The 26,438-nt window shown below is 43.1% G+C and overlaps 1 protein-coding gene across 1 annotated transcript in view; it reads left to right on the forward strand.

The window, feature by feature from the left end:
* Positions 1 to 7,847, forward strand: part of GRM7 (glutamate metabotropic receptor 7) — a 206,532-nt gene extending 198,685 nt beyond the window's left edge. Inside the window, exon 9 of the mRNA XM_026857425.1 lies at positions 7,683 to 7,847. Within this exon, the coding sequence (XP_026713226.1) occupies positions 7,683 to 7,732 (50 nt within the window). The 3' untranslated portion in view covers positions 7,733 to 7,847. The remainder of the gene's footprint in view (positions 1 to 7,682) is intronic.
* Positions 7,848 to 26,438: the final 18,591 nt, after the last annotated feature.

Here is a 26,438-nt window from a genome sequence, read left to right on the forward strand (position 1 = left end):
GGACAAGGATGGGACAGACACACAGCAGACACAGGGCTGCTCTACCCAAGGCTGTGGGATCAAAGCTGCAATTTAGACAAGCATGGCCATAATTAAACTCCCGCGGTTACTTTCTTTGAACTGAAGGCCAAAATCTGGCTGTGGAGTGTGTAACTTCCCTTACATGCCTGTAAGGGAACCTCTGGAAACCTCTTGTTACCTCTGGAAACCTGGTCAAGTTGGCCAACAGGCTGAGATGGCTTTGGCAGCCCTGCAGACAGTGGTGGCACTTCCATCCAGGAAAGCATCTATTTGTTAGCAAAATAAACTCAGAAAGTGTCTCTGTGAAGAGCTGATGACCTTTTAAATCGAACTCCTCCAGCCATAGATGAGAATAGAGGTACACAAACCTTGCTTGGTTTCTTCAGGAATGACCCTGCAAGCCCAGACTGAGGTTTTGGAAGAACCGATACAATGTGCATGGAGGTTTTGGCCCGGTGTTACCTCAACCTGTTGCAGAAAGAATCAGTGATGGAGGAAGAGGATGACTAAGCCTTGCGCAGCATTCAGCTTTTCCTGTGACTTGTCTCCACAGAGGAATAACCTAATTGTGTGAGCTGTACTAGCTGTAGGAGAATGAATCAGAAATCTCAATGGAGCAGCCTCAGTGAGTTCTGGAGCACATCTGTGCTGGAGCAGGTCATCCCTACCATAACCAGGGCGCTAGTCACGTTCAGGCTGGTGCTCACCCCACACGGCCTCCCGGTCCTCACCACCACAGCACCTAACTGGACTTGTCACACAGATACAGAAAAGCTCCTTTGCGTTACCAGCAATGATTGTCAGAGGTGCAAATGTGTCCGGACTTGCTTAATCCACCCGAAAAGGTGGTGGTTGCTAAGCAACGCAGCCCCGTTCTCTCTTTATACCGTTTTAGTTCCTTCTCAGCTTTATGTTCCATGTCTGGGGCTGCTTAATTCGATCCTATTTGCAGTGACAATTTAGGATCCTGTGCCTTGGATACCAATTCACACAAAATGTACCAATCGTCACACTTGAAAATCACGTTTGGTTTTGGGGCTGGTGAAGCTGAAGTGGAAACTGGGGCTTGTTTTCTGCTGGAGAGGCATTCCCAAGCCCATGCTGTACCATCCCAATGCCATTATCTCCCCACACACGACCTCCATCCTTCTGTACAGCTTTTCAGTGGCGTTTTAATGAATTAACTGCACTGCTCACAGGTTCTGGCTTTTCTAGAGAATTAACTGGCCTCAGGCCTCTCTCTCACACTCTGTGTGTTTTTGCTGCTGTTGTAACATGCAGAACATCCTTTTTCATAAAATCTGAACCCACATTTCCCAAATATTCGTTAGTTGAAACTGCTGATGGGACAGAGAAGGGTGAGAGGGGTGAGACAGTTACAAGAGGGGGGATATGAAATCAGCAGCATTAACAATGTACGATACCCCACCAAATCAGAGAAAAGTTGTTTTTTTATAAAGACAAACATTTGCATCTCTCACAAAGAGATTGTGACAGGGTGGTGTTTCCAGGTGTCTTGAGTTTCTCCTGGATAACCCCCCATCAGAGAAGATCCTTGCCAGGGTCTAGCATTCATCTGGAAATACAGTTATTGGCTTATGCCTATCAGGATTCAGTGGTGACATCACTCTCAATACTGGACAAAAATAAGAAAGAAAAGCACTTTACAAGAGCAAAGCAGAGGGATGAAATCTTATTAAGGAATTTAAAACATGTATAAAAAGGTAAGGAAAAGACAAACTTAAAATATAACTGACACCACCCACTTTCATTCTGGTTTTGATTTTCTGGCATTTCCTGGAGACTGCAAGCAGCATATTAGTAATACATGCCATAATACACTGTGTCACAAGAGCAGCGAAAGGAGTATGAGCGATGACTGTATAAATCTATACAGTTCTATTACGTAATTGTTTTTCTATTAATTTCCAAAGTGTGTTTACTCTTTGTAAGCAGCCCTTGCTTCTCATTACGGCATTTTGTATAGCATGCTCTTTTAATCCTCCCCCTGGCCCATTCTGGATCTCCCTTGGTTGGGTTCTTCAGTCGTTGCTCAGGACAATCGCTCCAGTTATCCCACACGGAGAATCTAGAGGGCGGTGCCCATCAGAAGTGATGGAGAGATGGTCAGAGGAGTTTGTTTGGGTTGTTCATTCCTCAGTCAGTGCTTCAACACAAGTATTGTTCATCTTGAAGGCTAAATTATGCTCACTGCTGTATTTTCATTGACCCAGTTTTGATAAGGCGACACAAATGGAGAGAAACCATTCCTACAGCATTTGTCACCTGTGTGGGATGGTGTCCTCTGGCTGGCACATCAAATGTGACAGGGCCTGAGTATGCGAATGGGTAATGTGTGTCCTGCGAGGAGCTGGGGAGATGCAAGGCCCTGTGACACGGCCCCGGCCAGGGCAGTGCTCGGCGCAGGGCGGCAACGTGGGTTGCAGTAGGCACCAATAGACCATCCTCTCTAAACTTGTCACCAGGTTGCCATCAGGCCACTTGTGTGCTAAATAAGTTAGTCATCAGGAAACAGAAACAATCTCATTAGCAACTTCTCCTTCCCTTTTGCCATTTGTGATCTGCTGACAAGCCTCTTGGGTGACTGGAACACCACTGCTATTTACGGCTGTCCTCGGCGCTGAGGTGCTAATTGTTGCTGCTTTACTGAGAGTGACAAGGAAATATGACAGCTAAAGATGATATAATTTATGAGAAGAGAAGGTTGTAAAGCAATTATGGAGGAACACACTTTTTACTAATGTTATATTTGTAATTTAATATATTCGTAGTCTATTATTAAAACAAGGTTCTGTGTGCTAATCTGCATAAAAGTCACAGGCTGCAGCTCAGAGACAAGCAACTACCCACCAACACATGCAATAAACCAAAATGGGTTTTGTACAACTGTAGGCATTTATATACCAGATAAGTTGGCATTACACTATGGTAGAGAGCACAACAGGAGAGATGTGAAAATGTGATATAACAATCTATTTACATTTAGATACTAAATTTAAATTATTTTTTTTTCCTCCAAGCTTCATTCCATTTGCTGGGTTTTGGGCAAGCATGTGGAATCATTTAGGACTGTTGCTTTCATCTCTTTCTCATATATATTCCCCAATTTAAAGGCAACAGAGCATGCAGATAGCTCTGTCTTTCAGGCACAGAGATGGAGGAGGGGCCATGTGCATCCATTTCCCTTTGAGATGGACTAGAAGCAGGATTTAATAATCAGCCTCTGCTTTGCCTGACATGAATGATACAGGTTTCTAAACAAGAATTAAGAACATGAAAAAGAGGTAGTAAGTATAATCTGCCACAGTGACTGCAAAGGAAATCAGAGCAGAGTTCCAGACTCGTAGCCATCACGATGTCAGTCCTTGCTCAGTGCTAGAAATACTAAGATCATGTTTCATACATTTGATAGCTTGAGATGCCTGTGGGCTGTAATAAAATTCATTTTTTGCACTGTAAATCTTTTCTTTTTAAGCATGGAAGAGGTTACAAATGTGCATAAAATTGAAGTGAAAGTGATTAAATCTCACTCTGAACAAGTATTGACAGATCTGCCTTGCTTGTAGATGTGGTGGGAGCTTCTTTCTTTGCGACCTGTGTTGAAGATAATGAAAACCAGTCAAGTGATGAAACTTATATATCCAAAGAGGATTTCTGCTTCTGTGTATTTGTTTTTAATATGTTGTTGGCACAGTGATGCAGTTATTTCAAATCCTGTTACTCTCTTCTGGAAGGGGATGGGTGTAGACTCTCACTGCCCCCACCGCCCGCTGGCAAGCTGAAAAGGAAAGGGTTTTAATTAATTGTTGTGCTTTAATGAAACATTGGTTATTTTCCACATGCAGATATACAGCTTGTCTTCGCCTCGGTTGTAGGCTCTGTGCAGGTGTCTTGAAATGGATGCTTGCAAGGGAGGAGGGTGGGATCCATTTATGGAGAATGGCAGAAGGCATGGCACGTAATTAAGAGGACAACTCATAGCTCATGTGGCTGTCAGTATCCTGCGCACAGTCACGTCCATAAAATTAATGCCCTGCTATGAAGTGTCTGGGTTTGTGATGACCAGGTTGCTTTCTTTACACTTCTGTCAGTCCAACTGCCAGGAAATCGAACACCCATCCTGTCTTAGCTCGTCTTGGAAGGCATTGCTCTTGCCGCCCCGGTTCTTCAGAGTTCCCGATTGCTTTCAAACTGAGAGTAAGTGTAATGCTCATAAAAACAGAAGACTAACAGCAACGTCAGCAGCATGAGGGAGATGTGATAGTTGCACCTTCCTTCTATCCAGTACTGTGTGTCAGTGGTAACATGAGATGACACTTCATCACTGTGCAACCCTGCAGCAGATCTGCCAAACCTTTTTGAAGTGTGACAGCCTAGGCCGGGTTCCACCATAACGTGGACAAAACAAGTTAAGGCAAAACAAGGGCATGGGACGTGGTTACCTATGGCTGGCCTGAACCTGGAGATTGTTTCCAGTACAGTGGTCCTGTCTGTATATATGAGATTGTTTTCTTTGGGTATTCCTTAGAATAATTTTTTCTCTTATTAACATTGTTGCTCTTCACCACCAGCAGAAAAGGGCCCTTGACCCTAATGGCAGTATGTAGCCTCTTTTTAAATAGAAAGGTCCCCTTTTTTTTTCAAACAAGTTATACAATGCAAATGCCTCAAGAGCACATTTATTTCCAAATTGCAGGCAATCAATACCTAGGATGCTTCCTTCTTATACAGTAATTTGTACTTAAAAATAGCTAGCAGCTCACATTTATCCCATGGTTTGTTTGCTTGGTCCTTTGCCCAGACCTCGGGATAGGGGGCTGCACTTCATCTGTGTATCTCTGTACAGAAGGTACAGTCCAGCAATTCAGATTCTGCATACCACAGCCATTGGCTCACCTCCAATCCGTCTAAGTCAATGGCCATCTGAGGTTGACATAATTGCATGTATATTAATTAACATGTATATGTTATTTGCAAGAGGACAATCTGTTTTCGCTGTTGGAAAGCTGTCATCCATTAACACCAACAGCAACAGAGCGTATGAGATCTGTATCCACCTTCCGTTTGAAGAACAAGGCATGCTCATGTATGGTGGATTAAAGCATGGTGAACTCTGGTAATGATGATGTTTCATTAGCATTCCCCATTTTCACGTAAATTAATTTCTGTGAGGAAAATCAAATCCATACCTACTGCTAATTGCCAATGATAATAATGAGCTGCCACTCAGTAGAGTTTCATTATCAAGGTAGACTCTCTGGAAGTCTTCAAGTCAAGACTGGAGCATTTCTGGGGTTTACACATCAGCTGAGCTCCAGGTTCAGGAACAAAGCCGGGAAAATCTCCTCTGGCATAACAGCCTTTAAAACCAAGGAAGATTGTCTTTCCTCTCCTAAACTAACCGTGAAGCTTTTATTGATCATTTAATCTAAATTATGGATGATGCTTTTGTCAACTACATTATTCTTGTGAAGCAGAGCAGTGCCAAAGATAACTTTACTGTCTAAGGTTTGGATGTGTGGAGCCCATCTTTTCACAGAGACGTTACAGAAGTACACGCTATCAACAATATTTCTTGGCTGAATTCATTTGGCACTGATGGTTCATTGTCATATTGAAAATGAGAAATGAGCTACTGCGGTTAAATTTGTAAGAAAACTCATCAAGGAAAATTATCAGGTTTGCTGAAAGCTCAAGTAAAAACCCGGTAAGCATTAGGGGGTTTGACATGATACAGCCTAGCAGTGGAGAGTATCAAAATCTCCTCTGTCATAGGAGCTCTGCTACACTGAAGCATGGAATGGATAAAACTGAAGTATATCACAAAATAATACATGTAATTGCTTTGCAACCTGTTTCATGATGTGGTTTTTTTTTTTTTCCACTTGCACTTTACCTCTCTTCAGCATTTAATAGCATAGCACAGGTTATTGAATATTTGCAGTCTAGCCTTGAAGGATAATGAGCTTTATCCTGCCGTGTGTTGAACACCTCCATGTCCAAAAGAAGTTAATGGGAGCTGAAGATGATCAGCATTTTGCAGGATCACTCCTTGACTAAACAGACAGCTCTGTCTCTTGTATGGAACATGGTGAAACAGCTGAGTTAGGGGTTCCAAATAGCACTGCAAAGAGCTAGAGTTACACAGGAGGTTCTTAAATGGCAGTCTTGAAAGCACTTAGAAGTAAAATGTTTTCTTTGTCAGTAAAAAAGATAGTAAACACCATGAAAAATATTTACATTCGACTGCACTCTCATGCATTATACTCTCAAAATATTCTGAACTGTTGGTGGAGAACCTGTCCTTATTTAAGCAAGTATTTCTGAAAAGTGGGCCACCTGACAAATTAATAGTCGTTTCTGATTACCAATGCTTTCTGGCTGTTGGAGACACTGAGGGAAAACAGGCCTGCCTGAGGGTGGCAGAGGGAGGTGCATTAGGTCTCTGAGGCAGGAGGATGCTCCAGAGAGCTGGCATACAGAGCAGTGGCAGAGGCAAAAAGAGCTGAAAGCTTTCAGCAATCCCAGAAAATCCACCTTATCCCTTTCCCGTACTCATCTTCCAAATGTATCGTATTGAGGGATGCATTGAGGCCCAGGTTCGTTTATATATTCAATTTTTCTGTGCATGGTCCATTATGATTCATGTTAATGTGTTTTGTAGACTCTAAGTTACTCAAAAAACCACAAATGCTGAATAAGAATAGGTGATAATAACAGCAATGTCTGGTAATTTTAACCTTTTGAGAATATCCACTATCTTAAACTGGTCTCATGATAACTCAGTTAGAATATTGGATTTTAATCTTTACTGCAAGAGCATACATACTTCATACGCTTGCTTTTCTTTTTTCCCTTTTGAAAAGTGAATTTGTGGGGAAAGACCTTTTCTGTATTCATTGGAACACAGTTCAATATAAAATCTCATAAGGCCGGTACATACGGTTACAACCTAGTTACAGAATTTGCATATAAATAGCAATGTTTTTGTTAACATGCCTGATGGAGAACATGTCATCAGTTGATATGTCCCTATGTCAGTGTTGCCAGAGTACTGCAGAATATTTTGCTTTGTATTCAGCTTCATATATTTGCAATTTTTGCTGACAGAAGTGTGTAGCATTGCTCACAAAGTAGTTACTGACTTTTTATTTATTTATGCTTGCAAACAGATTTAATTTGAAGGTCATAATTAGGAAAGCCGGTGCCTTCATCCCCATATTGAAAAATTCTCAGAATCATAAAACTTGTATAAGAATCACTTTATCCATGAGAAAAGCCAAGTTTAGCCCAGGATATTTAAGAAATTGGAGAGAATGTCACTGTTGTTTAAAAAAAAGAAATCTTAATGGGCCCAGTTACGGTGTCTCAGCAGTGAAGTCATACAGAGTGCACGAGTCTCACAAAATCAATCAGTGGTACTTTTGTTCATGATGATAGCTGGGGCCGGAGACATGGCTTCAGCTGATCCAAGAGGTGTCTGACTGGAGTCGGGTCCGCCAGCACATGCTGCCTGGAGGAAAGATGCTCACGAGGACATGGGAGCTGCCGGTGCATCCCTGGCCGTGCCCGCAGCCCTCAGCCCGGTAGTCAGCCCTTCCTCTGGTGGGGTGTCTGACCATTCTCCCCTTTTCTTCCAGGCCCTGCTGCAAAAAAGAAGTACGTCAGTTATAACAACCTGGTTATCTAGTCCGTTTTGCCACGTGGGGCGGAGGACGGGTGAGGATTTTCATCCGCAGGCCTCCTCCCGAGCCGCGGGGCATCCACTCGGCGGGGGCGAGGGCACGGCGATGCTGTGGGAACGCGCACGAGGAGCCCCGCGCTCCCAACGGCTGCTCCCCGAAATACCCTTCATCGCTCTCGGCTTAGTACGTCACTGGCACTGCCGTCGGCCGTGGCCTCGGACCTGCTCCAGCCGCGGGAGCCCGTGTGCCCGGCTGCGGCACGGGGGGACCGGCTCCCCAGGGTGGGCAGCGGTCAGCTACAAGGACTTTAAGGGGCTAATTCTGTCTTTCTATGTACTTCCAGACTGCAAGTTTTTGAACTTTCTGTACAGTTTGTGAGGATTTTTGCATATTGCCATCCATGTTGTTTCGAGTTCACTGTTTGTTTTCTGAATGCACAGTTTCATTGAGGCCCTATTCTCTCAAACTTAGCACATTAAAAAAAAACAACCCACAACTAAGGATTTAAAAGACCTATGTACATGACTTGTATGATTACTACTGTATCACTGCAATCCATATACGTTATTTTTTTTTAACTAAAGAAACAAAAAAGAATTTAAAGACCAAAAACTGTGCTGGCGAAGTTAGTGTCCCCCCCCCTCCCCTTCACAACTCTGATGGGCTGCAGAGGAAGCAGAAAGAATTTTTGCTGAGTTTTAGTAGAGGTCTTGATATTTGGAATGCATGCCAGTAATGTATTTTATGGTACATGTTAATAATTTATGTTTGATATTTGTATTTGTGTTCTATTTTGTTATTTTATTTAAGGTATATGACTATTTTGCAATAATTTCAAAAATTCTTATGATATTTGGAGGAAAGAATATGGCTTTTACATGTCTTGAGGTTTTTTTTCTTTGTTGATGCCCCACCATGATTGACCAGTGTGATAAGGACTTTAAAAAGCATGTATGTTTTATACTGTTTGTAATAAGTAATTTCGTTAATCTTGCTGCTTATGTGCCAATTTAGTGAAACCAATCTTTGCCGCAAACTCCTCCCTTCCTTTCCATTCTCTCGATCCTGTGATATTATCCAAGAATGTATCAATAAAGGACTTTGGTTAACTTTTTTTTATTTACTCCAATAAATATATTTTTTCAGTTGTTCCCTCCCCCTTCCCCCTTGTGACTAAAGTTTTTTTCATGATGTTGCCAGACATGGAAATCCAAAAACCCAACACAGAGGTACTTCAGGCTTTGTGCACAAATAACGGGTCTGAAAAAGGTCTTGGGAGAGCTAGCAGGTAATAAATAGAAAAAAAATAAAATAAAAAAGAAAGTGCCTTTTTAAGTACAGGAATCTTTAACAACCCCCAAAAGCCAAGTTGCAGTCACACAGAGAAAGCCCTCCTGTCTGTTTGTTGGTTTCCAAAGCTGTCTTGAACGGTTGAGTCTTCTCAGGATTTTGAAGGATATTGTGCTCAACAGCACACCAGAACACAATTAAATGAACAACTAATCAAAGTCAATCTGCCAGGCAACTGTTAAGTGATCTGGGGGAAAAAAGGGAAAACTTTAGGCAAGAGGTGAGAGGAAACTCATTCCAGTTGCAGCACGGCACCTGAGTGCTGCCTCTGGCATAGTAACAACGTTTTAGGTGCAATGTGACGATTACTGTGGAAAGCATTTAGCCTCCCATTTTCTCTAGACAACTTGATCAATTATACTGATGAAGTTAATCAGCGTCAAAAGAAAATTTGACAGCTGCAACATGGGCCACAGTGCATAGTGATGAAGACCTCCATGTCAGACCTTGATTGACTTTATGAGTGCAAGCATGGAGCCTGGATAGATGTTTGCAAGGCCTGCTCGTTAAATATTCATAGATATAATAATGAATGACAGTAGCCAAAAGATGAAATTCCCACCAAGTAAGGGCTTTGTTAGCAAGAAGCAAATTATCAGCCCCACAAATAGTGAAGGCAGAGGCTCTGCAACATTGTCCTTTTCCTCCACACTGTCCTTAAATGTGACAGAGCCAGCATTGGGTTAAATAAGTATGTTACCATTGAACACTGATTCTTGCTCAAAGACCCTATGTTTTTTTTCTGAATGGGCAAAAAAATGGTTGGTTGGTTGGTTGGTTGGTTGGTTGGTTGGTTGGTTGGTTGGTTGGTTTTTCACTTCTAGGAAGGGAATAAGGTGGAAGGAGGAAAGGGAGCTGCTGGCGGGGAGCGATGTGGGGTTTGGCTTTTTCAATTTCTTCTCCCAGCTCATGTTGCATTAGATCCACCAGAGAATAAAACCTAAGCCTTTCATTTTCCTGCTTGTTTTATTTTTATAGGTGTCCATGGGCACACACACACACACACACAAAGTGTGTATAGCAACCACAAGCCTCTGGTTCGTGAGCTGCATTGTCTGTTAAAGGTTAGCTGCTGATGTTTTATACATCTGACTACAGTCGGGGCCGAATTTCCTCTGAACGTGCACAGACTCAACATCAAAGTTCTCTGCTCAGTTACTTCAGGTTAACACAGAGTCAGTCCTAAATGATTTATCCATCCTGAATGGCTTTCTAGTTTGATCACTGCCTGAAAAAGCAAGTAAATCAAAGAGGCATGAAAACCTTGAAAATATTTTTGTATATCAAAGCACTACACGGAATATGCTCACTTAGATTTGTGTCATTCACTGGTGTCTTCCACAGCCAGGTGAAGCTGGTGCAGGTGAGGTCATGGGGTTGCAGTTCCCCTACGGGGACAACCAATTGTTCAGCCAGCCCGTGACTGGTGCCTCCATGCACACGGTGCAGCCCTAAAGCCATCAGACCTGTGCTCGTACATCCGTGTTATACCTAGCTGTGTGACAAAGGGCGTTAATAGCTCGCTCTATAGATGTATGCATCTCCCTATATAGGCAACTACTTTATGTTCAGTACTTACACAAATTTATAATCGATATACAATCATGCCTGTTATAGTAAGCTATTTATGGATCAACTTTGATATTTAATAATATAGATGCAATAGTAATGTTTTGAATCTCCTCTACCTCTCTATAGCTATGTATTAAAACTCTGAAGTGAGTCACCGAGCGAGGTGCTGTTTTAACAGCTTATACAAGGTGAAGATGTTGCCTTGTAGACTGTTGATTTTTTTTTTTTTTTTATTTATTTCACAAGCTACACCATGCTATTACACCCACACAGCACATTTTCAAACAAAAAAGAAATGGGCCCTTAGCTCCTTTTAGAGTCCTTTATTTTACAATTGGCTGTACTCTGCATCTGTGCAGTGTTACGGTTGTTTTCATAACATCTTCATCTTGTTACCCACTGACTACGCACTGGTGTTATGATACTGGTGTCAGTCCCTGTCAGCGTGTTGTCATACCTGTGAACTGATGTGTATGTAGCTGGCGCTTTGCATTAAAGACCAAGTTTTATGCCATGTAAATGTGTCAGTGATGGGGCATTTCATGAGTAAGGACTCAGCTTGGCCAAGGACAGCTGGTGCGATATTTCCCCACCAAAATAACATGGCCTTGTGTTAGCAGGTGCTACAAAACCCACGTGAAACTAAAGCTGGCTCTAGCACGGAGGCCTCAAGCTGTATAGAGCAGAGAGGTGATTACGTGAGGCAAGCGTATGTAGAGTGAGAGGTGACCGTGGGCTCTGCCCCGCCATGGAGAGCTGTCCCTCAGCTGGCAGAGATTCAGCCACCCCAGTCCTGGGCTGAGCTCCTAGCCTCACCGAGGCGCTGCCGACACCAGCAGGGCTGTGACTCGCACATGGGGACACACTCGGTCTCTCGCATGCAGCGTATAGCACACACTCAAAGGAATAAATTTTTTCACTTCATGATGAACATATTGTGAAAAATGCCTATGTGATTACACTAGGAAAAAATCATGAAGAATGGGAGTGATTTTTTTTTGTTGCCATTTATTATTTAGCCTGAATTATACCCAAATTGTTTGGGTATGTTAATGCCAAGTTTGCTGTTCATAAATATCATTGCAGAGTTAAGCTTTCCGGGCATGCTATATGATAGATAATAAGAATTATTTAGACTGTCAGAGCTTAGTCTTTATTTGTGACATTAATTGCCTTTATATATAATTAAATGCACTATAATGCTTCCATATACAGAATCTGTGCATCCATGAAAGTGCTAATCAAACATATTTATTAATTTCTAAGAGAGCTTTTTTAAAGGCTTTGATACAGTTGAGTGTTTTTCGTAAACAGTCTTTCTGATGAGATGTTTAGCAAAATATTTCGATAATTGCTTTTTGTGCAACAGGCATAATTAATATTATTTATAACAAATTAATAAAAGCCAAGGGGTGAGATGCTGCTTTCATCCAGCTCGGTGGATGCTTTGCCTTTGACTCTCACAGAGGCAGCATTACACCACCGGCACTCAGCATCCCTGGCCTTTCCCAAAACGATGTCAAAAAGGACAAACTTTGAGTATGTTGAGGGTGGCTGGAGTCCCCTAAGGTTTGGGCTGTGCCCTACGGGCTTGTTTCTATGAGTTATTCACCTTCAGCCCACGCTTCGGAGGAAATAGATTTGAACTTACACCTCCTACATCTGGGGCTGCCAACTTCAATTCCCTATTTTATTGTAAGCTTGCCAGTCATCACAGCTTTATTTAATATTTACTGAGGGAAAGAAGAAAGAAGGGTTATGAGGGGGGCAAGTGAGAGAGTTGCTGCATTCGAACCTGTTATTTTAGTCTCTCAAGAGTGTATCATGCTCAGCTTCCTCGGAGGGACCCGTGCTGGTCCTCTGGCATCTCACTGGCCATGTCTGCTAAGAGGAGTGTGTTTGCTCCTGCCAGCAGTTTTGGAACACCCATCCATGTGATTACTTCCTAGTCACTAAGCAAAGCACGGAATTGCCCCTCTTCTCCTCCCCACCTCTGGCAGCAAGGTCCCTTTCAGCCACAAGCTGCCTTTTGGGTTGGTTTCTTTTAAATCCAGGTCAGTAACGTTCTGCAAAGGCCCTTTTGCTGTGTGCCTAGCGAGCAGTCACAGGCTTAGCCTTCAGAAGGGTGTTTGCAGTAGCAATATATCATGACACTTACATATATGAGTTATTTTACTCTATATCATGGTTAGTAAATCCAAGACCTCCAGACGGGGCAGCGGTCGTACTGCCTCAACTACTGCTGTTAACAACTTGTGCATAGGAGTGCATTTATTTTCCAAGATGTCTATTTGCTCCCTTGATACAGCCACCAAGCTTTGTGTTTGTATCACACACTTATTTTCAGTAACTGTTTTATTTTCAGTAACCGCTTTTATTTTTTACTGCCCAAAAAGAGTATGCTTTCTTTTTTTTTCCCCTAAGAATGATCTCAACTTTATTTTTTCCTCCAGTTTTTTTGATGCCTGTAGTGTACTTGGCTGCATATAATGTACAAACCCAAAAATAGACCCTGTACAGAAAATGGACCTACCGAGAACAGTATCAGCTTTCCCTTCCAGCTCCTGCTGGAACAGAGTCAGGAACACTAGGTTGCTTTTTGCACTGTGTAGCAGAAGAGCTGATGAGCAGCACACGCCAATGCCTTTAATCCACTCTTGGTCATCAGGATCAAGAAAAAAGTCCTGATTTAAGACAATAGGTGATCTACAGAAATGGGCTTCAGAAACCTCTCGAATGCCACGTTCACAGGCACGGGAAGAGTGCGGGAGCAGCTGGAGACATGGGCCTGATGGCTGCCAGCCCAAGCCATGCCACTGCGGGTACTGAAAGCAGAGGCACGTGCGGTAATTCATTTTCAATTATTAATACTTTGTTGTTAATGAATACTTAGTCACCAGTCTGTTAGCTCTGTCTTTGCCTCCCCTGTCTCCCTCCCCATTGTTTCATTAGCACCACGCTCACAGAGTCCCTTCAATCCGTGAAACAAAAGGCCCAGTTCTGTTTCTTGGGATCAAGTGAGAGTACATATTTCCATAATAATTTTCAAACTGTGCAATGTGGGTGTAACAGGACTTGGCCAATGGCAGCAGGTAATGAAAAAGACATTATTTTTCAGTCTGGACATACACAAGTGATGTAGTGAAGTAAGAGGTAGAAAAGAGTTTTGGCTGTCTGTGGGCAGATGGCTGAAAAGGACAATAATCTGTCTACAATACTGCCTGTATATATCCTGTTTGGTAGACTCTAAATATTATGAAGCAATACAACAAAAATTTAAAATGAGCTATTTTCAGCAAGGACGCAAAAAAAAAAGTGTTTGAAGTGACCGCTCAGCTGTATGGCCAGTCAGAAATACCCATCCTCACTGAGCTCACCACAGTGTGCTCCCTCATGGCACACGAGTGCTCCACCAGGGCCGGCTCGGCCCCGCAGCCACCTGGCCAGCAAGATGCAAGCACCGAGAGGGGGGTGGCTTGTTTTCCTGCCTGAAATGCCAGAGTTCTCTCACATACATGGAGAAAAGACACTTGTACCAATGGCACTGGTAAGGAATAGCTTTTATGTGGGCAGTGGGTGGCTTCAGTGGGTAAATCAGCTGCGAAGGGTTGGACATTGGGAAAACCAGCTTCCACCCTCCCATCCCAGCAGCCTTCCAGCCCCCAGATCTATCAGTGCCAAGTCAATCCAGGCTCTGCAATAGGGTGGCATAAAATTGTTATAACATTGTGGCATAAACCCCAGGGTTTTATGTGATCTCTTGTCTGTTTATTCATTTATTTTATATCTCTTGGTTTTGACCAAATCTTGAGTACATCTTAGCTTTATTCCATGGGTACAGGGTAATCACTTTAAGCCATCTTGGGATGAATCAACTGTTCGCTGTTAAATCTTGATGGATTCCAAAAACCTGCCAACAGCGTGCAGGTGGAGCACGGTGGGACTGTTCCGCTCGTGTCAAATCACGGTAGTACCAGCTCTTCCATAGTCCCTGGTCCCTTGCTTGACGTGGGTCTTACTGCTGCTATACCACCACTACATCATTAAACAGCAGCTTTACAATGATGGTTTTGATGCTGGGGCTCCCTAGTGCCGTAGCCAAGGGCACTGCCCCAGGCATGCTCCACAAAATTAAGGGGAAAAAAAGCACGTGAATTACAAGGTCCATATGAGCCCTGGTTATGTAGCTAAGAATTGTTACAACTGCAAAAGAAAGCTGAGAAAGGGAAGTATCTCATCCCCTTTGGCCACTGCAGACTTCTGGAAGGAGTTCACAGTGGGATCCAAAATCCTACAGTACTAGTTGCAGGAGAACATCAAAACCCTGTGGCCAAGGAAGATAACGGGTTCTGCTCCCTTCTGCCCATGTAGACAAAAATCTTGTCTGCAGACCTGCTAAGTTCCTGTATTAACACCATAGTAGGAACCACTGGTAAAGGCAGCTCGTGAAGTCTGTGCAGCCAGTGTCAGACAGTGCTGTAGACGTGAGGACTCATCCCGTCCCAATGGCCTTCTCCATGGCATAGATGGGACAGCACGGAAGATGTGGCCTATAAAAGGGTGTAACAGCCATCTGAGAGTCATTCCTCCTATCTTGGGAGCCATGGCCTTCAGCTTTAAGACTTAAACAGGTTGGTCTATTCTTCTCTGTGTGCCAGGATGAGTCTTAAATTCTGCCAATCTCTTTCCTACACCCTCACCATTAAGTGTATAACATAAAGGATTACATGCTCCCATACACAACTCCCTCTTTATTTAACAGGTTGCTGATATAAAAGACTACCTTTTCAAAATAAGTTGCAAAAAATGATCCATACCTCTTTTTTGCCTGGATTATTATACTCGTTTTATTCAATTTGTAGACAGCAAAATCATATAGTGAATATTAATGATTGTGATTTTACTCTGGTATCTTTTAAAGGTAAAATGGTAAATGTTTACTTACAGCCAGCAGGAATTCTAAGCATGGATCATTTATTTCAGGCCACTGTGGGACTGTGTCACATATGAATTTGGGGTAAGGGCATGCTGGCTCCCTGCACACCAGAGCCTTGCTTGTCCCCGATGTGGTGAGGGAGACACAAATGACATTGCTCTGCTGTGTGCCAATCTTGTGATGCACCAGCGATGGCGAGCTAAGCGCTTGCTCCATGTCCCAGTTTCACCACACTAAAGTAATTCAGAGAAAACTGGAAGAGGAGACTACATGCTGTCTGGTTGGAAAGATGAGCTTAGCTTCCAGAGTCTGCAAGGACACAGCTCCTGCTCTCTCCACCGTGGGCTGCAGAGACGGGTCACATTGCTGCCACCACGCTGTCACATTTTACTTTTTTAACTTGGGCAGGTGGTGACAGTTTCAGCTCCAAAGAGCCAGGTTCAGTCCCTGCTAACAAAGATGCATCAAGGGTGTTGTTAAGCAAAGAGTTTGCTTTTCTTTCATCATTCCTGATGCTGCTGTTGTCCGCCAAAGTTGGTAAAAATCTTTAATCTCAGGGACAAAGCAAAGGGTGTACTGATATGGTTTTGCGCCATTGAAACAACGGGGTTGTGGCTGCGTTTTGGTTAAGACCCTGAGATGTGGCAGAATCAAGATCAAAACCATGAACTACTTGTTGAATGACAAACCCCTCACTGAATGTAAGATGAGCCAGGCCTTCGCTGCAGCCCAAGCACAGGGAGCGGCTCCCAGAGATGGGCCCGTTCCCAAAGCGTGCTGCCAAGGCACATCTGCCCTGGGAGGCAGAGACAACATGTTACATCGTCCCCAAATTAATCAACAAGAAGTTAAAGGCCTATCGTTAAAAACTGGGGGTTTTTTTTAGAGCACAGCTTCTTTTATAAATTTTTTACATGTTGACTCAAGCTGTTGAACGTGTGTTAGTGAAAGAGGAAGAAATGAACCTTTTGGGGTACACGTGGGAAGTGCTTAGTGAAGTACAAATTTATGCACTGCAATAACATATGGAAAAGCATAAACACTCGTTTTGCTCATAAAGTGACTCAGTGTTAACTTTTATTCTGTTTATGAAATTTTAAGACGGGAGGATCTTGAGGAAGCTTACCAAGTAATTTCTATTAATAGAATAAAATAGAACAGTAGAAAACACAGAAAGCAAATGAACTAATCTTCCCTGTTCATCAGGTCCGAGCTTTAGCAGGAACTTGTCACTCTAACACTTGGATGCAGAATAGAAAACTCCTCCAAAATAGCACTTCACTGGTGTCTTGTCTAATTGCTTTCCAATCAGCTAGAACTTTTCATCCCGCCAAGATCTTTTATTAAAGAGGTGAGCTTATTTTAAGGACTATTTCATTTACAGTAGAAAATGTAGTTGTCTGTTGTCTTTCATTTACAAATTTATGAAAAAGAAATAAGATTGAAATAATATCAAAATGTGACTTCTTGTCCCCGTTCCTTCTTCAGCAGTGAAATTAATTTTATATGTAATTCATTTCATAGTACTTACACAATGTGAACAACACGTGCACTGTTGATGCTATTCAGTGAGCAAATGCGTTTTCTTGGCAGCCTAATGGTCTGTGCAAAATGTATTTGAGTAGCTTTAGCTATTTTTCTGAACCCATTAGCTGGTATAAAAATCTTTAGTTAACCTAATCTTATTACTCCATCCATCATAAAGCGTCACCTGCTATGTTCTGTAGATTTCAGCAGCCACTAGTTCTTACTTCCAACCCTCATCTCAAGAAAAGTTTACCCCATTTTTAATTTCCTTTGCACTTGATGCATGGACAACCATTAAGGCTGTTCCCCAGTGGCCTCTTTACAACTCATATGCAGGTACGTCTGCTCTGCTAAACACCCATTTTCTTCATGTTTTTGGCTTTCATGACTGCCAGATGTGTGCGCTTGCTGGGCACCTGTGCCAACACGAGGGAGCTCTGGGAGGATGGAGATCAGCTGGCTGTGCTGACTGGAGTTTCCATCCTTGCAGATACTCAGAACCCAACTGGACAAGTTCCTGAGCATCCAGCTCTAGCAGCCCTGATTTGAGTCTGGGACTGGGCAGACTCCAGCAACCCTTTCCGACCCTAGACATTCTACCAGCCCACAATCATCATCAGGGAAAGACAATGGTTCTACCTCCTCCCCGTGGATCCCAGGAAGGTGTCAGCATGCTCAGTGATACACACGGGCCCGAACCACAATGACAGAATGTCTTTCCTTTCCACCTGCCAAAATAACTTTTAAGCAATAGGCTTTGTCAGGTTTTATCGCAGGCTTATTGTCCCAGCCAAAGATTTATTAAATCCAGCAATGACAGCAGTTCTTTCTCCTAGTCACAAGCTTTTATCTTGTTGTTAAAAGTTTTAAACAGCATCTCACACAACAATGAACATCACATACATTTCAATGAGCCCCTTCAAGGAAGAAATTCACTTAATCTGTGATGAATGTATCTCAATCTATTGCTTTTTAACTTATAAAAAAGACTGTCTCCTACTATATTAAATCATAAGATAAGAGAGGCTTGCTCTAACTTTTCAGTTGGTATAATCCTGTATCTGCTCTTTCACATGTGGTTTTGGAGCAGATAAATTATACTGCATGTGCCTTTCCCAGTGGCTAGAAAAGAGGATTAGTGAATTGGTAGATTATTGGACATTAAAAACCAGGCAGCAGAGCACTGAAAAGGAAGAGGGGAAGCATTTCTGGCCTCTTCATGTCTTCCGGTTGGTGCTTCCATACTCTTCTTTGGTTCCCATCACTACAGGGATGAGTGGCCAGAATTACCCATAGTTGGGCTAATTCTTCTTAGCCACACATAGGCTTAAGACATTATTTACCTGGGAAAAGCAGGATCATATGCAACTAAGAAAAAGAGAGCCAAACCAGCTATAAACAATGCAGCAAATTACTTGGATTTCATAGAGTTAGCTTGACATAAGAGGACTACTTGAGCCATTGGTATTCCTGATACATGCTGTTCATGTATCGCTTTGTCTTGTGTGCTCATTGCAGACAACGAATGACTCTGAGATACAGAAGCATTTAAAGCACAAAACACATTTCCTCACAATTATATTGCCTTCATGTACATCTGCTTACCTGTTTATTTTGTGAAGTTGATCCCAACACTCTAATTGCTCCTTCAGAAGCATTCCTTGTCCTAAAAATACTTCTCAGTTTCATCTCTTGTGTGAAAGCTGGAAGACGGTGTCTACTGATTAAGTAAGCAAATGATGACGTACCGTCAAGCAAATGTGATTTGAAACTGCAGCAAAAAATAAAAGGTCAACAATATTCACATGGCAAAAGAGGAAAAACTGAATGAAAGGGAAATGTATGTATATGGGGTGTACGGCTCATACAGATTACACCCACAAAATTCATACCCCAGACATGCTTTGGTCACAGGATGAATGATGTCCACAATATCTGCAAAGCCTGGAGGGTTTTTCAGAGGAAATCCAACAGGAATATAACACGCACCAGGCAGCACCTCTGGGCTCCTGAGCTCCCAGAGGGAGGATGCAGATGTTGAGAATGCACATGGACCTTCCACTGCCTTCACCCCTCAGTCGAGCACAGTCCCACGTGCCGCAGACGTCAGCGCAGCTCAGCAACCAGAGAAAGGACAAAATGTCTAAGGAGGGGCTTGCTCGGGCTGGTACCCCCTCACACAAGAAGTCACTGGAAAATGCTTCCACTTCTCTTGGGACCTTTCATAGATAAGGAAGTAAAACCAACAGGAAGCCCTGTAATGATAAATTACTTGGTTTATGTCATTGGAGGAAAAGGGGCTGATCAGTCTGTTTACAGAATAAATCACACGGGACAGCTGCAAGGATTTTTTTTTTTTTTTTCAATCCTTACTCTTGTTTTTCTCACTATTCATGAACACTCGAGATTTCTTAACAATGCAAGCACTTGCTTAGGGAAAGCCAGATTGAAGTTGGAACACAACCCACTTTCTATGCACACTGCTTTTCTCCACCTAGACTGATTCATCCCTCTCTTGTCATTTTTTACATCCTTTTACAAACATAACTACTCATTTAGATCAGAAAATGAAATTAAGTAGATACAGCTGACAAGCAAGTAAGGAGAAAAAATTTGACTGCCAGAGGTGATATTATAACTTTCTAAGACCTATTTTTATTTTGTTTTCCTTGACTCGAGTTTCTCTTTCCCTTTGTATCAAGACACTGGATTTTATAAGGCATGCTGTTCTGTCTTTTCTATATATAGCAGCCACAGGTGTATGATGACTTTATGTGTGCATGTATTAGCTGCATCTGTACACAGCTGTAGTGTACTAAGAAACAAAGCAGTAAATCACAGAAGTGTTGCAGCTGCCTGGCTGCTACGTGCTGTCCAGCCCCAGCTGTCAAGGCTGAGATGGTACTTGACGGGTACAGTAAGAACTGGGAGATCTCCAAAGGGCCTTCCTGTTCATGCTTTGTGACCTTCTGGTGGGAAATGAGCAAAAGGACTTCAGAAAAACCTAGAGATCTGTACGAAAGGGGAAGAAAATATGATAGTTAGCAGTAATTTGGTAATGAAAATTTCAGATTCATCAAGCTTTTTAACAAAGCTGGAGTACAGTGCTATCCTGCAGTCCCCCCCTGTGTTCCATCTAATGGGGACACCAGACCTTTTCTATGGAGGTCTCAATTCGGGAAAACCTACTTTTCCTCTCTGCAGCAACGTTCTAATGTTGGAAGTATTCTACAGCCTTTTCAAGGGGTTAATTACAGCATCTTTCTTCTTCTCAAATACACACCGGTGTCATTGTGACAGTCCTGAGCACTGTTAGCCATCCCCAGGACGGATCCACACCTCATGTGGGGTTAAATTTACAGGCACCATTCAAATGACAAAGTCTTCCATGGCCATGTGTGACCAATGACATCTATAGCACAGCTGGTAAGGAAAAGGATTGCAGTTTTTAAGCTATAAGTCATGACATTTTTCGGAGTTCAGCACTCCTCACCAGTGCTGTCTGAAGAGGAGCACATCAAGCACACTTTCTTGGAGAAGCTGTGCATGGAGTCACCTATCCAGTGACACCTGCCTGTAGGGACACACAGAAACCAAAAGATAGATTATGAGAGATTAAGAGAGCAAAATAAAGTCTATTTTAGGAATAAATTTAGAAAGGAGAATTTTTCAGAAATTTCTCAATTCTTTTTCATCACTGTACCATTGCGTGGTCCTTATCTTCTTATCTGGAAATAAGAAGCACAATAAGTAATTAAATAATCCAGAAGTGTTGATTCCTTACACACACATACTCACAAAGACCAGCGTGTTTACTTACACTAAGCAAGGGTGACGTACAAACTGCAGACACTAGAGGGCAAGGATGTATACAAAGTTATTGAGGAGGGCACAAGTTATTGGGGATAGCACCTGGGATAAGGGGAATCAGCAGCCTTACACACTGATCCATCAGTCCTTGCCCCATGAGTGACACATATAGTACACTCAGACACCCGTCATTTACTGACATGCCACCTCACCACTGCCAGGGTGGCTTTGATACTTCGCTGTCTTGAGAGTTTCCTCAGCTTGGACCTGTATCCATACACAGATCTGTGCTTACGGGTGCATACAACCACTGGCCTACAGGATGCTGTATATTTACTGTCACACTAAACAGTACATATTACACAGAAAGCTGCACTGAAGGATGCTAATACTGTGGAGAACTCAATCTCAGCTTCGGAAGTGGCCAAAGGTTGGCTGTACAACCTTAATACAATACTAGACATCCTTTAATTTCAGTTAGATGTTAGCATACTCTTTTTTTCCCAAGAGACTCCAGCAGGGCAGTATCACTTAATGAGCAACCTTCCCACGTTTCATTTTAGTCACATCTTTCAGCATGAGCCCTAGGCCTTATTTCCTGTGACCTCCACAAAACCTCTGAATATAACTATCCATATAATATAATACACTACACTACCTAATACTACTAAATAACTCGTATAAAATTATTAACTTCCTCTTCAAGCATCTCAGTGCTCTTTGTTCTAGTTTGAGTGTTTTACACACATTAGTAGGTTTTTTCCAGGGGTTTTCTCTGGCGCAAGGTGGTATTACTGACCCAATTTTCCAGCCTGAAAACTGAGGGCTAAAGAGGTAAAAAAAAAAAAAAAAAGTGGTAATAAACACGGGGAATGTCCTCTGAACTGCCTAGTTCCAAAGGTTTTAGACACACACAGCACTTTGTAAGCTCAAACCTGAGCTCTGGGTTGGTTCTGGTTGTGGTCAGGATGCTCAGGCCCACCACAGGGGGGGATGGCCAACGTGCTGCTCCCAGCCTGTGGCCCAGAGCTGCTCTCTGCTGCAAGGAGGGCTCAAACCAAGTCTCCTTCCACAGTAAGACCACCCCCCTACCTCTTCTCTTAAAAGGTTACCTCAGGGGGTCACACCAAGCTGGCACCACTGACCACTGGGGTTCCCCAGGGCTCAGTTTTAGGGCCGGTGCTCTTTAATGTTTTTATAAATGATCCAGACACAGAAATCAGATGTCCATTAATCAAGTTTGCTGATGATACTAAAATAGGAGGAGTGGCGTCCTCCCTCAGTGGTAGAAAGGCCGTATTACAGAGAGATCTGGGTAGACTGGAGAGCTGGGCAATCACCAGGCACATGAAATTTAACAAGCTCTAGTCCTCAATTCCGCACCTGGAATGGGGTAATCCTGGTTATACATACAAATTGGTGGACAAGGAGGCTCGAGGGAGCAGCCACAGTGCTCTGCCTGCCCAGCTGGGGACACGTGAAGGGGCTCCCACCTTCTTTGGTGGTACCAGCAACTGCACTTGTAGGAGGAACAACTTTCCACACACATCACTGTGAACAGAGGAGGAAGAATAAAGAATCGTATTTCTAAAAGCTGATGTATAGCTAAAAACCTCGGGATCAGTGTCTGGAAGCTAGCCTAAGTTTCCAGCTAGACTCTGGGAACGAAGGTTAGGAGGGAAGACAAGAGGTCCATATCCATCTGAATGTTCTGTCCTGCAAGGGTTTCTGCAAGGGTTAGGTCCAGGATGCCACAGGGCAACTGGAAGGCTTCTTTATCTTGAAAAAGCTGCTTAATGCCCTGACAGGACAAATAAGCCTTTTGTAATAGAGGAGCAGACATAGCTCCTTCTGAGGGAGACCCTTCTGCAGTCTTGCAGGAACTCCTTCCCAGTGAGCCCGTGGAGCCATGCTGGTGGGGGGCTGTGCTGAGCCCTGGGTCCCTCCTCCATCAGGACAACTTTATCTTACGCCTCTCCTGACATCTCCTCAGACAGCATCACAGCATCCTGATAACAAATGTTGCTTTTCTTTTTCCTACCATCTCCTGGGGAGCCCCAATTGGGATTGTCAAGAATTTTGCAGACATGAACCAAGCTGCTGGCATGGGTGAGAGCCGGCTGTGGGGGAGTTCTCTCCTTTGTAGCCCCTGAGAAAGTCCCTGTCTGAAATGTTGACACACACAACCTGTCTGCCCAACACACAGGAACAACACATGGAAATCTGTTGTCTGCAATGCTGAAGGTAACAATTTTCACAGCTGGTGCCTTTTCATAGCTTCCCAGGAGAAGGAATCAGAAGAGATCACAGAAACCACGGTAATCACAAGGTGACCAGAGAAAAGCTACAAAGTAAATCCATTTAAAAAAAAATAAAAAAACTTTCTCTCACAAAGATAAAAGTAAACGAAGCTGATGAATTGCTTATATCTGCCCCCCCCCCAAAAAAAAAAAAAAAAAGATAAAAACATAGATGAGGAAAAAGAAACTAAGGAGAATTTCTAGAAAAGTCATCTTGGAATGAAACACAGAATCTAAGGTCAGAGACACAACAGTTTGCTCCACCACAACAGGAGAAACTGCTGACATGGTAGAGCTGTATTCTGTTTTTCCAGGTGGAAAGGAAGGTAGGGGGGAAGCGGCTAAATTTCTCTTTGCCTAAGTAGGATTCAACACAGTGACCACATGATCCTTATTTTAGATCTCATGATGATGGATGCATTTAGGGATGCTAAAAATGCTACCTGCTTGCCTGTGGGATTCATGATGCAATTCAGAGCTATGTGCATACATGTTATTTTATATCAGAGCCCCCTCCACACCTACATATAGGTCTGTCCAACAGATGACTTAAGAAAGCAAACCCAGAAAAGATCTTGTAATTAGCTATAACCAAGTCTTCTTTGTAAAAATTAACCTTAAATTTGAAAGGGCATATCAGGTCAAACTTTACCGAGATGTTCCTGTTATTTCCCTTAAACAAATAAGTAACCAAGCAGTAACTGTATCAAGAGTTTCAGGGGTAGACCACTGAACTGGGAGAAACACCCAGTTACACACCTACAAGCAGTTTGTGAAATTATGAATCAGCTGTAGACTCTTCTGCAGGTGCAGGGAGAATATTTTCTTAATTTCCGTTTGTTCAGCTGGCTTCTCCTCCAGAGCTCCTGCGTTCAAAGTGCAGAAACCAAGCAGGAGTTGAAAAAAACCAGGAAAACCTGTTTCCTATTTCCGAACAAAATAAAACTATACTAAAGAGACTCACAGCAATTAGCTGTAATGTCTTAAAATGATTCAATAGCCAGCAGTTCTGTTCATGAACTTTAGCTTCCATTTCTACTGTTTAGTACAGATAAGATTTTAAAATTAAAAACATATTTTGTCAAGAACTTTTCTGATGCATTCAACATATTTGAAGTAGTTTTGCTTAAGTCATAAAGGAGTTTTAAGATGCTGCTGATTTGCTTTTTAAATTAATTTTCGTTGCCATCCAAAAGCTGTCTGAAACAAATCATGAGTAAAAAACTTAATTAATACAATAAATAAGGAATCTCCCTCTTCATTTTCTAGTACAATAAAAAGTGAAGAATATGAACATGAATGCTGCTGTTTGCTGCGTAAGAAGACAACTGAGGTTACGCTGTACCTTTCTGAACAGCAGAAATCAGCATCAGTCTGAGAGCAAGTAAACATCACCTTTGTTTAATGAATTAAGAGACTTCCAGTGTGGAAGGGGCTAATTATAATTTATAAGCATTGTAAATAATTATAAATATTAAAATCATCAACTTTGAGAAAACAAGGATTTGTTTTGTTAACAAAAATGCTAAGCAGTAAGTATGTAAGGCTGTAACACGTATAACTACAGCTAATAGCTGAAGCAGCTGATCTCCCTGCTTAGGGCATTTCCTTTCTCAGAAGCGGATGAAATGCCACCTGTCCTGGTGACACCAACCAGACCTGGGGAATGCGATGACCAGGAGGTTGTGGAAAGCGCCAAGGCTGGGAGCTGTGTGGAGCAGGGCAGAGCTGCGGCTCCACACCCAGCCAAGCCCTGCACGGGCTGGAAGCTGGGGCACAGTGTTTTCTGTGATTAGCGTCATCTCCACACAGCGTCCTTTCCACTTCCCAAACTGATTATTGCTACGTTCTTCTAAAAATCACTCCCCCTGCAGAAACAGATACTTGGGCATTTGTTCTCAGCACTATGAAGGTAATCTGACAGAGTGTTTCCACCGCATTACCCTGCTTAACACAATTATAACTTCAAAGACAACTGCACTTCAAATTCTACAGAGGTAGTTTTTATTTACAATGAAAAACTGTGGGTTTCGTTCACATAGGAAAAATGTGCTGGGAGGAAGATGTGCCACAAGGAATTGCCTGAAATCCAGGACTTTAAAGCCTGTCAAGGCTCATGGAGAAACACGGCAAGATGAAAAGGCAGTTAATTTTTCCCCAAGTATGCTCCTTCAAAGTGTTTGAGCTTGCCTTCATGATCCTGCCCAGAAAAAAAAGAAAAAAAACCCAAAACATAAATGGAATAAGAATAAAGAATTGATATGAGAAGATGTGTGTATTCATAGCAAAAAAATAAGCATATTATTGTTGCTGAGAGGGGTTCCGAAGAGGAGGATACCAGCAGGGGACCTTTCTGAAAGCATGAAAAAACCCACAGCAAAACCACAAGCCGAGAAGGCAGAAGCCAAGGGAAGAGGGAGAGCCTCAAGCCGCTCCCCCTGAGCAGGGAGAGTGAGCTGGGAACGAGGGCAGCGGGGACCCAGAGTGGGCAGAGCCTGGAGTGACAATGCCCAACGGCCCCCACGTCCAGGAGCAGCCCCAGGGAGCGCGAGCGACCAGGAGCACGGCAACAGGGCGGGAAACAGGGTGCGGAGCCTCGGAAGGGCTTCAGCAATCAAGGATAAAAAGAAATGTTTCTATAACTATGTCAACAGCAAAAGAAAGACCAGGGAAAGGCTCCATCCCCTGCTAGACACAGGAGGAAACATGGTAACAAGTGATGAGGAAAAGGCTGAGGTGCTTAATGCCTTCTTTGCCTCAGTCTTTAATAACAAGACCAGTTGTACTGAGGGAATCCAGCCTCCTCAGCCAGAAGACAGAGACTGGGAGAACGACCCTCCCACAATCCAGGAGGGGACAGTCAGTGACCTGCTGCATCACACAGACACTGACAGGTCTATGGGACTGGATGGGATACACCCAGGGGTGCTGAAGGAGCTGCCTGGGGTCATTTACCAGCAGTCCTGGCTGACCGGGGAGGTCCTGACTGATTGGAAATTGGCCAATGTGACGCCCATCTATAAGAAGGATCACCAGGATGATCTGGGAACTTACAGGCCTGTCAGCTTGACTTCAGTGCCCAGGAACCTGATGGAGCAGCTCATCCTGAGTGCCATCATACAACACACGTGGGACAGCCAGATGCTCAGGCCCAGTCAGCGGGTTTATGAAAGGCAGGTCCTGCCTGACAAACCTGATCTCCTTCTAGGACAGGGT

The sequence above is a fragment of the Athene cunicularia genome (assembly GCF_003259725.1).
Source record: "Athene cunicularia isolate RWA chromosome 12 unlocalized genomic scaffold, athCun1 chr12_part1, whole genome shotgun sequence".
NCBI classification, from domain to species: Eukaryota; Metazoa; Chordata; class Aves; order Strigiformes; family Strigidae; genus Athene; species Athene cunicularia.